Here is a 15271-nt window from a genome sequence, read left to right on the forward strand (position 1 = left end):
GAAGCAAATCAAGTGGGCAATGTACAACACACCTCACTACAACTTACACACATATATCACCAGCAGCTCTTAAATGTTGTTCAACAAATCAGCCTGGCTTCCCTCCAGAAGACAAATATTTAACTTACAGATGACATTCATCAGAGATTAAGGAAACACATTTGAACAGGGACACTTAAGAAGTGCTTCTTTACAAGCTGTATGGAAAAAAATACACCTATTTGATTGTCTGCAGTTTAAGAACAGCATTGACACACACAACTCACCAAAATCTCTGGGCTTCCCTGAGAAATAAAGGAACGTGACTGGGTCCTGGGGACAACAGCTTTGACAATGGGCACACCATCACTGATTCCCTACAAGAAAGGACATGGTTTTGGTCTGATTACATCCAAGAGCTGAAAGACAAATCTAGAACTTGTAAGGAGTAATATGCAGCACCTCTGAAGCCAATGCCACACCTGTGCAGTACTCTAAGGTAACACACACGTTTTCAGCTCATGCAAGTAGTATGCTTTGTCACAAACACCAGAAATTAAACCCTGGCTCTGTCCTGAATCAGTGAGTTTAGCTACCAAGTTCAGCAAGTCCTAAGATACCACCACTGATGTTCTTAGTTTTCCCTATTAACTTAATACTCAAACACCACCCACACAAGTGGCCAACATATACAGATTTATGGGATTCAACCTCTACGTTGCTAACAAAGAAGGCAGTTCATTTTATACACACTGCATTTTAAAATATTTCTATAAATAGGAAACAAGTTTATTTTCATCTAGATTGTGATCTTTTGTTTCAAGTATATCAGAAGCTTCAGATTAAAGACAGTTTCAAGTAGCACATGTACCTCTATGAAGAATGACTTCAGTTCAGTGAGGTGTTGGAAGAGATTCAAAGTAGAAGTATCACTTTTAGTTAGTCTTTGTACTACTTCTTCTGCTGACAGCCTTTGTGGATGGGGCTCCTAGGAGACAATATTTGAAGAAATATCAAATTAGTCAAATTTATCAAGCTGTTGTACGGCAATCAGTGGGAAAGAAGACTTCTAACTGCCTAATTTTCCATCTTAGAGTAAATTAATTTCTTCTGAAAATTGTATGCTACATTTCCATCAGTGTGACCTTTACAAATGGTAATGTGACAAAGACTTAACGTTCCTAAAATTCAAAACTATCATCTTAAAAAACGTTACTTTTTCACTTTCTCAGAAGTCCTGTGTAACTCAACTGGATTTAACCACAAAGGTCTGACTGAAATGCAACAAAGAGCATTACCTTTAACAGCTGACAGGGAGTTTGTCCAAAGTTGTTTATCATCCCTTCTAAAGCTTTCCTTTCTTTATCGTCTGTTAAAGCATCCAAATCCACAGCCCCTGGATCACAACCAGAATGATGAAGGGTAGCAAAAAGGAAAAACAACATAATCCAAACAACTTACTGAGAATCAATATGGTCAACAAATGTTGCAGAACTTAACTGCATCGTTATCATCCTTTACCCAAGAAAAGCCCTCAAAAAATGCCTCTGTATAAAATATGATCTGAAAACTCCACTCTGCATTTTAAGTATACGTAAGTGCAAGAATTGCAGGCTTTTGTCTTATCAAATGAATTTAATATATTTCATGCATGCAATAAGTTGCACACAAGCCACCCAAAATTCCAAAGAATTAAGAGACTGACATCTGTCTTAAGTATTTATTGGTTTTAAGTAACTTGCCTTGACTCCTAAATCACAATAAGCTTTGTCCCACAAAATGCTTTTAAGCAAGCAAACGAGAAACTAACAAAAAACCCCAAGCACTTTTAGAAACAAAAACACAAGCAACTGGAACCACCCCCTTAAAGAAAAACCACCAAAAACCAATGGACAACAGTGAAAAACCCTCAAACAAAACCAAAACATCTTTATTAATATTTTAGGTTCATAACTGTTGATCAAAGCATCAAATACTGTTTATGCGATGATAAATTACAAGTTATGCTGCCATATTTCATCTATAATTCTGCTACCTTACCATACACTACTGTATGGCATGCTCAAAAATCAAGTGTTTTCTAATACCGAAAACCCACAAGTCTGATGATAATGACCAGAGAGCATACTGCTTAGTACCTTCATAAGTACAGTAATAGAACACATTGAGTGCCTCCACTGCAGCTGGTCCCCTCTGCTTGTAGCCAAAAATCAAATCTATCCATTCATGAAGATGAGCAGAAACATACTCAGATTCCTAGAAGGAAAAAATCCTCTTGTAAGGCAAGATAAGTACTGCTCCCTTCTTGGAAGTATTTTCAGTGGAAGAGATATAATTACTAAACTCAAGAGTATCTACAGCCAGGTATATACTGATGTACAGGGCAGAAGCATAAGAATATCCATGTGTGTGAAGGGCAGTAACTGCCAGGTAAGAAGGAAAATAAATACAGCGAAACAGCACATTTACATTACTGAAACGCAATTATGCAAGGAAAGGTAAGCTGCTAGTTCCCTAGCACCACACAGAACAGTCTTCAAAAAGCAAGGGAAGTCTTATTACCTAAACCTACCTAATTCTGTATGTTATCTCCTAGGGCAGCAAATTCCCAAATTATTAGTATCTTCAGGATCTTTCCTTTTTTCTTTTGAACATTTTATTGACATGCACAGTACTTTTAACTGAAAGTTCTAATGGTATTTTTAAGTCAAATGCAACCACAACTCTAGTTTGAATGTAATCCCAGTATTTTACATAGCGATAATGTATAGATGTGCTTTCTTTACCATCACTTCACACATACAAACATCATCTTACCAGAGCCTTCCTGTGTTTATAAATGAAGTCTTCTGGGGAATGGGCCCATTTGGGGAGAACAACATCATTTACCACCTCTTTGGATATTTGAAGCTGACCTAAGTTAAAACCTAGTGAATTATTTGGAAAAATATAAGAATTACTACAAAATATTATCTTGATTTCTTAATAAAGATTAAAAATCATTCTTTTCTCAATGAATGATAATGAAAAATTCTAATGCAGATCTCCAATAACTCTACCACTGACATAGGAGGCTAGGGTCTGTTCTGAATGTTTAAAATGTGAAATGATACAGGATGACAAACATCCAAAGCTCCCAAGTGATTCTGAAGCTAAAGTCCCAACCTTTAAAGTAGCATAAATATTTTACACACCTATCTGTAAACATATCTGCATTTGCTTTAACATGGTTGGGAGTCCAAAACATTTCAATGAGGTTATTCATAAGAATTAGGTTACTTACAGGTTTAAATGGTTAGAGAGAGAATTCCCTATGCAACAAATATGAGATTCCTAGCCATTTTTTAATTCAAATCAGAATGCAGGATGCTGCCTTTTCAATCAGCATTACATTTGAGTGAAACAGCTTTCTTTTTTTTCCTTCTTCTGATTGGTACTGAAACCTTACATGGCTCTAGAATCAGGTGACCTGATTGGAATGCAATGACACTGCATTGGAAGACAACAGTAACAAGCAGAAAATACGCTTGTTGCCTGGAACAAATAAAAAAACCTCACGTTTGAAGATGTCCAAACTTTACCCTCCAATGAACCCAGTAAAAAGAATACTAATTAATCTGTATTAACTTCTGCTAACCATTTAGTCAGTATTAACTATTGCTAACTTTTTCTTTACCAAACATCCAGAAGAGCATCTCTGGTATTTTACACTAGGTAAACAGTACTTTTAGCCAACCTTAAGCCCCCAGTCTGAATTTTAAACAATGTTTAGGATGCTGTTTGTACAGCTGGTGTCTTCATTAAACAGTTTGAAGCCAACATGATGAGTAAAGTAATTTCTACAAGCATACTATAAAGCTTAAACAAGAAGTTTTCCACAGCATTCACAAATCGTGGTGAATGAATTTTCTGAAGAATACAGGAACACTTTTCTATGGAAATATTCTGAGCACTCAGTTTACCATTCTGATTCTCCAGGAACTCTGGAAAGTAGAAGAACTCTGGAATAAGTTCCTTGACATCATTGGGGTTGTCCATGAGTGCCTGCCAGGTAGCAGGAATAGAGTGGAACTGCCTGTCAGCACAGTCGAATCTGTGGATTAGAAAACTCAGGTCAGACTTTAATCATTCCCTCAATAAAATGATATGAAACAGAAAAAAAAGAGGTGTTGCTTATTTGCTCACATCATACCTGCCACTTTGGAGTTGGATATGAAGTGTTGTGAAAGGTTCTACCCGAATGAGGTAATGCATGACACCAGCAGCATTTGAGTAATGCGTCCCATAATGAAATTTGTCAATCATCCCAAGGGGATCCTCAAAATTCTCATATCTAAAGAAATAAATATTTGTGAATACAGCTGAGCCATACATGTGGCTTATGCTTAGTGGAGGCAAGGATTCAAAAGAAACAAGCACAGCAATCTATAAAAGAACAATACATTGAGTTCTATTAAACACGAGGATTCCTAATCTTAGTCCCTAAGCAAGTCTGCTGAAAGACAGAAACATCCACCAAATGAAGTCTTTACATACCTATTCTTATACTCTTCCCTAGGCATTTGCTATCAGCTTTAAGAAACTGGATAAAGGGCAAGACAGGACTGATTTAGCATGCCTTTATAACCACAGGCAACCTCCTCCATCACTAAGCTGAACATTTATTACTGAAAGGACTTGTGACAGTTTCCTGCAAGGTTTAAGGGGCTGGTGGTGTGTGATAGGGGAACTGTGGGTGTGACTGCATCAGGATGCAGGAAGGAGATTTATATAACACTCATGTCCATTTCCTTTTCTACTGGTAAACTCACTCTACTCACTATGCCACCATCTGGCTGATAGATTCCTCAGTGTCACAAGGCTAGTAAGAGAAATGATAGCTAAGCATACTGCTGGAACCAATTTCATTACAGTCAGGGATAGAGCCTAATAATACAAAGAAAATTCTTCTATGTTCCTCCAAGTATTCAGAAGAAAGCTGGTTTTGGAGGATGCCTGACAAGCGCAATCTGGTACAACAGCACGCTCACTTTCCACACTAGGAAAAAAGGAAGGATCACTACATTGATGTGTGGGTGTAAGCACTTGTCATTCCTACCTGAAGAGGAGTTGCTGAAAGTCATTGAGTTATATTTTGTTTTAAAGCTAATAATCTATGCTCAAAAAGAAGAGCAGGAAGCACAGATTTAGAATCAGTGCTACCTCTCAGCACAAGCAGCTCAAGTAAGCAATATGATCTTGAATCAGACATGGGACATAGTATGTTTCTTCAGGATGATGGGCCATTAAATTAAGTGTTTCCACAGCCTTTCAGTTTTTATTCTCAACCTCTAAGAAACAATTGAAAATTTACAACGATAAGTTTTGTCCTTTCACTGCCACGTAAGCTAACTCATCTGAATGCAGCAGGAACAACCACCTTTGCAAATGTATCTGTGATGTTATAAAGCTAGCTTGGAGAATTTCGCTGTTACAACTTTACTTTTCTAATGTGCTCTGGAGATTCAGAAAAGGCTAAGAAATGTAATTGAGAGGTGAAACACATACTTCTCTTTCACAGCCTTAGCATTCTTTTCATTTACCACCCCTATGGGTTTGGACAGATCCCTAAAGACTGCAGGATTATTCAGGTCCAGCTCTTCTGAAGTATAATCCCGTAAAATCCAGGGGAACTAAAACCAAAAAGAGTCAATGATCAAACTTAGATTAAAAATACATCTTTCAAGATAGAAAAATACATCTCTTCGGTAAAAATTCTTTAAAAATTTATATATTTTTTTTTAATTTTCCCTTTCATTACCACAGGGTATTGAGCGAGGTCATTGTAAGTTCGTCCTGCCATTGTGTTCAGCTGAATAAGGTAGTCAAAGTTGGATATTTCTCTATTCACCCATTTCTGAAGGACAAAAGAAAAAAAGATACAATGGAAGTTACTATAGCAAAGATAGCACTACTGCAAATTACATTCATCTGCCAGGGGATAGTATTGGGAAGTGAAAGGCACAAGACTATAAGAATGGTATGAAAGTCTAAATTTATTTTCTCCTAATAAAGTTAATTTTTCTGCTGATTCAGTGACCGTGCTACCTATATTTCATTGAAATAATGTCCCTGACTGATGCCAGTACTGTTTTAAATACAGGGCAGCAGAAAACTAGCAGGCTCAGAATAAGAAAAGAAGAAAAACAGGAATTTGTAAACTAACACTGCCATTGCACCTTTGCTCCACTATTATACTTCAAACCAAACAGGTCTCTGTTCAGAAGATCTCAGTATCTCTCTGTAATATGATGGAGACATTTTATTACATAAGATATTTTCTCTATATGAATATAAAACATGGTAGCTTTTATTGCTAAGAAAAAAAAGAAGCATTTGCCATGTTTTAAAAGTCATTTGCAAACCTTTCTCAGAGCAGCCTAAATGATCTCCCTCAGAAGATAAAAAAACATTTACTACATTTAAAAGTTTGTCCATGTTTAGTGTAATACAGACATTTTGACCTCGTCCTTTTATACTGATATAATTAGTTCTTTTAAAGACTCTATTTCCTGCTTAATCTTCACATGCACTTTGAGGAAAGCTTCATCATGAAAAGGTAGCATGGAAAATTATTTGCACAGACAGTGAAAGAAGTTCCAAGATGTGCACTCAAGATCATGCACTAAAAATAGAAGCAGGTTTCCCATTCTGGTTGGAACATTTGTCATAATCACATCAACAGAGCCTGACTCCATTTACCTCACTGACTACAAAGACAAAACATAGCAGTTCTAAAAAGTATGCATGTGAAAGTTCAGGGATCAGATTGAGGTACAGAAGTTGGCAGTTGTCATCTAAACACTGAGAAAAAAAAAGCAACCTAAAATCAGTAGTCCAGGACCTTCCAGGACTCCTTCAAGAAGCAGAGGAATACTCTAGATGGCCCATACCTGCATCAGACCTGAAGCTTGAAAAAGTTCCTGTGGAGATCTGGTCCCAGAAATATTTGGAGAACGCAGTGACAGTATTTTACTATATACTTTGTTTCGTACCTGTTAGAAAATAGCATTAATTAAAACATTATTCTGGAGATTGAAGCTTACAAGTAAACAGCTTCCCTCCTAATTAAAATGTGCAACAAACAGAGCATAGTTACACTTCCAAGCTCTTTATCTCTTGCTGCATAAAACATCTGGGACACTGATGGATGTGACATCCTTCGGTTACATGTTATAAAGGCAATATATGTAATTTTTTTGTGTGTGTAGATGCTACACAGAAAATCATTATTGCCAGAGAATTCATCTGGGAAACACCGGGGCTGTTCAAATAAAATTACACCAATGTTTGCCCTACAAAACTATTGCAAAGATTTATTTACTTAAACATAGACATTTTATAGGAGTTATTCATAAACTCACCTACTAGTATATAACTCATCCTAAATTCTAATACCTTAGTCCCTCATACAAAGGGTCACTGACAGTGACATTGTTGCTGGGAGGGACGTGAGAGGAGAGGGAGTGAACAAGAATGATTCACTAATCCTAAACCATGGAATGTAGACATGGCACCAATTTCCAGTATTATGGTAAAATAGAAAGTCTCTTTTGTGTTGTAATTAATTTGCTCAGAATACTTAAGATTGGTTAAGTTTGGGCTTCAAGATATTTAGATTACTGTTCAGGTAATTCTAGTTAAATAATTGTTCTGTATCAGAGAGAGAGAAAGACTGGTAAAAGAATCTTGTTTTATCCATCTTTTCACAGTTAATCAGTTTCTAGATGCCAGACTATTTTTCACAGACTGCGGTCTAGTTTTACATAATGGCTATATCTAGCAAACCTTTTGCTACTACATTGCAGTATGAAAGACATCAGCTTCAAATTAGACATGATCAGTGAACTTAAACTTGACATTTGTGCTAATTATATAAATCAAGGAAATATGGGAAACCCATACCTCCTTATTGAAGTTGAGGAAATAGTTGGTTTGATCTGTAAGGAAGATCTCCAATGCTGACCTCCTCAGGTTGTACCGACGCAAATGTATCTCTCGAATCTGAGAAAGGTGCCATTTGAAATCAAAACCTACCCCTAAGAACAGCACTTTGATTAGTCGCTTGGGATATATCAAAAACTTTTCATAGACATAATGCAGTACCATTTCCAATCATTTTGCTAGGAAAATATTACTAACTTCAGCTACTGCTCTGCTGAAAGAAAGATAGCAGGAAATACCTGATTGAGTATAGAATTTGGTGTTGCCTTCTGATCAAAAGCACATTTTAAATGTATAATGCTGACAAAAAGAAGAGGGAGGTGCCATTTAAGCAGCAAATTAGAGTTAATAATTTTTTAATCAAACTTGATTAATTTTTTTATAACTTTTTTTTACTAAATACTAAGAATAGTGAATCAATTTAACAGCTCAGCAAGTACAGTTCCAAATTCCTGATTATGAAGGGATGAGCCAGACACTGATCACCAAGTACAACATTAATTTTAGGCACAGATTCACAACTTGTCTCTTCACAATTACTTTGACACTCATCCTACTAAAAACAGAATGCTGAACTGCACTGAAAAGAAAGACTGATTGTGCTCACCTTCCTCTTTTTCAATGCTACCATCAAAGAAATAGATGTGCTGGGTAGTGATCTCCAGCCTGCCAGGTATCACATCAATTACTGTAATGAGTTCGCAGTCTTCAGCCAGTATTAGCTTTTCTTTCTGACTTTGCTCGTCCTTGTCATCCCTACAAAAATACCACCAAGCATTATGCAGTTGGGTAGATTTTACAGTTGCTTAGGTGCTTGTGTAAAGAGTACAGTTCAGAAAATAATCAAATTTGAATGGCATTGAACGTACAACATAATTTATTATATGAAGCTACTTCTATCAGGGGTCTTGGATGTTTCAGACTAGACTACCTAACATCATTTAATAGCATCACTCTTCACGTTTGATATTTCAGTCTCAGGCACAATGGACTTGACCTTCTTTGAAATATGAAAACATGAGGCTGTGTTTCTCTTTCTTATTTAATTGCTAGGTGCTTAAATGCTCTGACTCAGAGCAGAGCTGAGACCTGGTTCATGTGATTAAAGTTATCTTCAGAAGCATTTTAAGAAATGCTTGCTCAGAAGTCTATAGATATGACACATCACAAGCAAGCATTTAATAACCTTTAAGATATAAGAAAACACATTAGTATCACTCAAAGAAGTGCCACATCTCTACTGGACTTGAACACATGAATGCATGCACAAAATCACATGTCCAGTTAGTGAAGCAAAGCATTTGGTATCTCTCCCTGCCTTCAATGAAAGCACATGAAGGAAGCACAGCAAGTCTTCTCTCTGGAATGCTCTTAAACAGAGAGGACTCCAGCAGATTAATACCAACTAAGCAACTAGGCAGATGACAGTACAGCAAATGCCCCTGGCATCTATGTACAAGAGACTGTTCCAGTCTGGTCTGTGCCCCTACCATGCAGGCCATTTCTTGAGAATTATAGCAAATGTACATTATAGAAAAGCCTCAATTCTGTAGCTGCAGCTTCAGGCCAGCTATGAGGAATGAACCACTAGATCCTCACAGACCACAAGCATCTGCTCTGCCTTATAATCCCTGGGGCTCTCTCTCTCAGTGTTCACAATGATAAATCCAACAGCAACTATTCTGCTATTCAAAATTACAGCAAAGCCCTGGATTGTATTGTTAAGGACAGAAAAGAAAGAGGGAAGCTTTGCATGCCAAACAACTCCCAAAGTTGTTCCTTTCGCCCTATCCCTAGCACAGATTTAAACTCTTCTGTACTTACAAGTTGGAACTGGCTGCTGTGTCTTCTTCAGGTAGTTCAAGAACGTCATCCTCCAAGTCACTCACTTTCACCTGCTTCACCACCTCCAGAAGCAGAGATTCACTAGAGGGCTGTGTCTGATACACTCCTATCATAAGTAGACATTTGAGCTCAGAAAATTTTTTGACACAACGCTTTGGGAAGCTAAACTACCAAGTGTATTTTCTACTGTGGAATGTTGGTTTTAACTGAGTTAAGAAGCAACCAGACTTCTTTACTTTTAGGGGCAAGCAGAACTAAAAATGCTCCCAAACTGCACTGAAATATATGTCAAGTTGTAACAGTATAAAGGGAACACATAAACATGTTAAGAAAATTTTAAACTGAATCCTGATGTGGACATTTCCAATAAAAACACTTTTCAGTGTTCTGCCAGACACTTAAATCATGCAAACTTAATGGAAATAGACTGCATTTGGCTTTGCTTACTTGGGTTTACAGGAGTGAGGGTTATTTGTTTGAGTCTTAATAACCAAAGGACTGCTCAAGTAGGTTAAACTCAGCTGTTCGGCACACTTATGAAACAAAGCACGTCATACCTACACGTTAATAAGTAAGCTCCAAAAGGTTTTAAACAAATACTGCCTACTTTCTCTGATCTCCTTATTTTCTTTTCTTGAAAAAAAAACTTATGAAAGAAATTTATGTGGCTGCTTATTTTTATATAACAAAGGAGTTTGGCAGGTTTGGTGGCTTGTTTTGGTTTTATGTTTTGGTTTGGGTTTTTTTGTTGTTGTTTCTTTGTTTCCATCCCCCCTCCCCCCCGTGAAAATACACATTTCAATGAACATGGGGAAATGAATTCAGTAGGAAGATGCTGTTTCAGGTCAAAGCACCACTCTTACATTATGTATTTTACTACAGAGAAAATAAAGGAAAAAATCAAGATTTAAGGTATCTACCATCACTGATTCTTAAATACAAAGCATAAAGCATGTATCTTTTTTCAGTAAAGATTGCAGTATACCAAATAAAATATCAACTACGACTTTACCTAAATTATCTCTCAGGTCACTAGCATCCTGGTGAGAGTTGAAGTTGTAATTTTGTACTAGTTTTAGTCTCATACGTGAAAAATTTTCCACGTTTGATAGTTTCCAGTGAATAGGATGCCGTTTCCTAAGAAAATGAGAATAGTCATGAAAACAGTGAAAAAGCTAAAGACCTATATGAATGAACTGATTACAAAAGAAAATTGTAAATTACATTTAGAAAAATACTGGTTATCCACTTGTATATTGTAAAATATAAAAGCAATAAACTGCATTTTATTTCGTATTTCACACTGCAGCTCTTATCATCCTAAAGCACTTTGTAAACACTATTCATTTTCTACTGAAATGTATCAAATTGCTTACACTTCCAGAACTTTAGCCAGAATTTCCCCAAAAAGCTAAGACAGGCAAAATGTATTCTTTTAAACTGGAATTACCTATATGCATAAAAACCTCATCTTTATTATCAAGCCTGTTCTCTGTTTTCCAACAGAACCACTGATACATAGGAGCTCTCAAAAAGTTTTTGCAACACTCCATTGATAAATACTTCTTATTCGTTGCAAGAAAATTTAGTTTTCAGGTGACCAGCTCAGCATTACACTTCAAACTTTGCATTTTGGTAATTAAATGCAGAAAACATTATAAAAGATGAATTCAATGTTAACTTTGCATCTCAAGAATGGCTATCAAAGTTAATTTGACAAGTTTTCATGTGAACCTTGTCAAATTGACCATGTGAAAGAGCAAGTTAGTCATGTGAAAAAACAGGGCTTAAGCATCATTTATGGTTTGACTTAAGAACTTCAGTCTTACATTTCAGACCAAGGACCACGTTCAGAGAGCAAGTAAAGCTGTGCTGCTCTCCACTGTCTCAGAGTAGCTGTGTGTTGACTGTTAATTTGCCTTAGCATACTGTTGTACCGCAGATTTTCCTGTCGAGCTTTTCTGCTGAATGGTTCCACAAAATGCTCCTGAAAGACCATTAAAAATGTATCTATCACTGAAACAACTCTGACCTTTGAGAACACAGTTTTGGGGCTTCCAAAAATTCTCATAAATTAAGAAGGAACAGAAGTTTAGCAGTAAAGACTTCTGAAAATTTAAGTTAATGATTACAGGAGAAATTTTAAAATGATTAGTACTGGAAGAAGTGGAGCTAAATTTCTACTTAAAAATATGAACTAAGAGTTATCAATGCTGAATCCATACCAAAGCAATTTTTCATTATGAGTATAGTTGTCATTATCTGAAATCTTATTACAATAGGTAAGATTTTTCTTTAAATTCTGGTATTCTAGTATGTGAGTCAATGTACTCACCCTTTAGCTACCTGAGTAAAGAACGATTTACTGTAAGGATACTTGCTAAGATGACAAAGGGAATAGAAGAGAAATGTAACTTAGCTACAATATTTGCTTTAATTACCAATTAATTCTAATGCTTAAGCTGAGTCTGGACCTTACATAGAAAAATCAGTTCAAAAACAATTTTTCCACACATTAAATAGGAACTATTGGGTTTCAAATGTTTTCAGTGTAAAAACCCCCCGACTCATCTCATAATGGAGAATGTTTTAATATTACAAAATAGAAATCAGAATAAAAGAAGAGGTAGCTTATAGCTAAGCATAATTTTAGGTTGCTGTACTATGAGAAAGGCCTACTCTCCTGAAATAACTGCTTACAGATAACACTCTTAAATAGAAAGAACAGAATCAAAAAGCATATCTTACAAGTGCATATAGTCACACTGCCCACAAAAACCTTAGAACAATCAACCTGCCTGCAATCACTTGAATTGGATCATCCTGGAATTCAGTTTCTCTGTCTCTGAGAAGAACTGTCTCAGGAGTTGCCTTCTAACAGAAACTTGAACTCATTCAAAACCTTACCTGAAATTTAAGCTTACTTTCTCCTCTCTCCCGGTCTCGCTTGTGCATGTTCACCATAAATGCTTCATAACAATCTTTCCAGTAAAGTGCCATCTGCTCATGATCATGTCTGAAAGAATTCTCTTCATACTGCTTCATATTTGGAATAATCTGGTCCCACCAAAACAAAAAGCACTATGTGATTTCTGAAGGAGTCCTGCTTTCGTGGCTAAGAGGGGGGAAATGATACAAAAAGAATCTACTACTTACATATTTGTCAATATAAACTTGCCACTCATCAGAGCTGCAATATTCTTGAAAGTCCTCAAAGAAAGATGGGCTGCCATTGGTAGGAGGCAGCGAAGGGAGATGCAGGTTCATGAAGAGAAGTTCATAAATCTTGGATACCAATGTCCGAACAAGGGGAACCAAAAATGAGTAAGTTTCTGTCTTCTCTTCAATTGATCTACTCAAGATGCCTTCCAGCTTCCCCAGGAGATAGCATGCTTCAGGCTGACTCTCAATTACCTTGGTCTGGAGAAGGGTGTTTAGCTTGGCTGCTGCCATAGCACAGACCTATACAGAAACAACAAAAAATGAATACAATTCTCAAAATAGTAATTCTGAGCACCCATCCTTTTAGCACAGAAGTATGTACATATTCTAACTGTATACCAAATAGCCTGAAGACACACCTGCATCAGATGGTTTACTGTGAGGTGTCCTTCCCCATGGCAAAGGGGGGTGGAACTAGATGATCTTAAGGTTCTTTCCAACCTTAACTATTCTATGGCTCTACATGGGCACTGATCACTTACTCGTCCTATGATGACCAAACCGGAGTCAGCTGCAACTCTAAAGTCACACAGCTGCACTGAGACAATCACATACTTAAACTAACAATTCTGGCTTTATTGAAGGGCTCATATTCTATACTAACTTTGTTCCAAATGTTGATTTGTCACAAGAGTCCAGGTTCATATGCACCTAATGTATGTAAACCTGGAACAGCTAATCAATATATTTTATGGTAGAACCAAAATCTTAGTGCCACTAGTGCCTTTATAGTCCCACCTTCAAACATCTTGTCCTCTACCTCTTTCTCAGGCTCAGGAAGCACCCATTGACAGGACTGTAGAGGAAATTTGCCCATGGTAAGAACCAATAAAATATTTAATGGCTTAAAACTTAAACAGGGGAAGTTTAGATTGGATATAAGGAGGAAATGCTTTCCTGTTAGGGTGACGAGGCACTGGAATAGGTTGCCCAGGGAGGTTGTGAATGCTCCATCCCTGGCAGTGTTCAAGGCCAGGTTGGACGAGGCCTTGGGTAATATGGTTTAGAGTGAGGTGTCCCTGCCCATGGCAGGGGGGTTGGAACTTGATGATCTTAAGGTCCTTTCCAACCCTAACGATTCTATGATACTATGATCTTCCCTATAGAAGGGTGAAAGACTGCCATCAGTCTGCTCATTGATATGAGCAGCTCCCCCATAAGCTAAAGCAGTTTCGTCAAAAATGCACTTAGAGCACAGTATCACTTGCAGGCATTTATAACAAACCTGTAAGTTATCTTGCGCAATGAATCCAAGGAGCAACTGAACTTGTACTTGTGAAAGCCTAATTGCTTCTAGGCCAGCAGAATACCAGACTGACAGGCTATCCATGAGTGTCACTAGTTCTTCCAAGAGCTATTGTAAAAACAAGAAGATTTGCATGAAATAAAATTAGCAACAGATACTCCAGCTGGAGACACAATAATTTCAAACAGTCAAAGAGGCAATCTGCACCGTCACCCAGGAAGGAAAACAAGGCTGCTTTATGAATAACTGAGTTAGTGAAATGCTTTAAACTTCAGTGTCTTGAAAAAAAATATTAATGTATTTTTAAAAACACCTCAAAATAAATAAATCAGGAAATACTCCTTTCTGTCAGTAATTCCATACTAGAAGTGATGCAAACTTTCTGAAAGGTAGGTACTCCCAGGGCAAATGACATGTTTCACTATCCAGATGTGTTAGATTAAAACTAATATACTTGATACATCCTCTAGTAAATTACTCAAACATAAAATCATGCTTTTGTTAAGACGTGGAATCACATGAATGCTTCTGTGGCAACCTGAAAGCTGTCCTGCTTAGAATATTGTAGTGATTTAAATTCTTCTGTTATTTTCAATTCAGAATTGGCAGTTAGCACAACCCTCACTGCTCCAAAGCTCATATCTCATTTCTAATTAGATTTCAGAAAGCTAGACCATAACAGAAAGCAAAGGTTTTACCAAGACACTGTTCAAAACCAAGCAAAAGCTGTAAGATTAAGCTACGTTTACTTATAAGCAGGCATTTTAGGAAACAGCTTCGGAATAACTGTGTTGATGACTCTTAACGGTATTTTCTTTTCCTTCAAAAGCAGGCTTAAGCCACCTGATTTTTCTTTAACAATTTATCATGACAATGAAGGTTTACATATAACACCTCTCCCCTTTGGCCTTGAAAAATTAAGAAAAAAAAATAAAAAATCAATGGCAACTCGGTCAGTGAAGGAAGCAAGACCACTGCCAGAAATTACATGAATGT

At 36.9% G+C, this 15271-nt stretch overlaps 1 protein-coding gene across 6 annotated transcripts in view; it reads right to left on the bottom strand.

Moving 5' to 3' along the window:
* The window catches only part of NBEAL1 (neurobeachin like 1), an 80319-nt gene that overhangs the window by 10022 nt on the left and 55026 nt on the right, over positions 1-15271 (bottom strand). For 4 of the 6 annotated variants that reach the window (XR_009729330.1, XM_061378886.1, XM_061378903.1 and 1 more), the window contains 18 exons: positions 14255-14383; positions 12964-13269; positions 12715-12888; positions 11637-11794; positions 10820-10944; positions 9787-9913; positions 8570-8718; positions 7924-8057; positions 6912-7013; positions 5780-5875; positions 5527-5651; positions 4172-4312; positions 3942-4072; positions 2797-2906; positions 2118-2235; positions 1278-1375; positions 851-967; positions 267-356 (listed from right to left, as the gene is read on the bottom strand). Coding sequence is in view for 5 of the 6 variants with exons in the window: in XM_061378886.1 (XP_061234870.1) it covers positions 267-356; positions 851-967; positions 1278-1375; positions 2118-2235; positions 2797-2906; positions 3942-4072; positions 4172-4312; positions 5527-5651; positions 5780-5875; positions 6912-7013; positions 7924-8057; positions 8570-8718; positions 9787-9913; positions 10820-10944; positions 11637-11794; positions 12715-12888; positions 12964-13269; positions 14255-14383 (2430 nt within the window). In the remaining variant the exon portion in view is untranslated. The remainder of the gene's footprint in view (positions 1-266; positions 357-850; positions 968-1277; positions 1376-2117; positions 2236-2796; positions 2907-3941; positions 4073-4171; positions 4313-5526; positions 5652-5779; positions 5876-6911; positions 7014-7923; positions 8058-8569; positions 8719-9786; positions 9914-10819; positions 10945-11636; positions 11795-12714; positions 12889-12963; positions 13270-14254; positions 14384-15271) is intronic. The other 2 variants (XM_061378913.1, XM_061378896.1) reach the window with 1 other exon arrangement.

The sequence above is a fragment of the Neopsephotus bourkii genome, unplaced genomic scaffold, assembly GCF_033783945.1.
Source record: "Neopsephotus bourkii isolate Nb327-2 ecotype Australia unplaced genomic scaffold, CSIRO-AGI_Nbou_v1 NB_196, whole genome shotgun sequence".
NCBI classification, from domain to species: Eukaryota; Metazoa; Chordata; class Aves; order Psittaciformes; family Psittacidae; genus Neopsephotus; species Neopsephotus bourkii.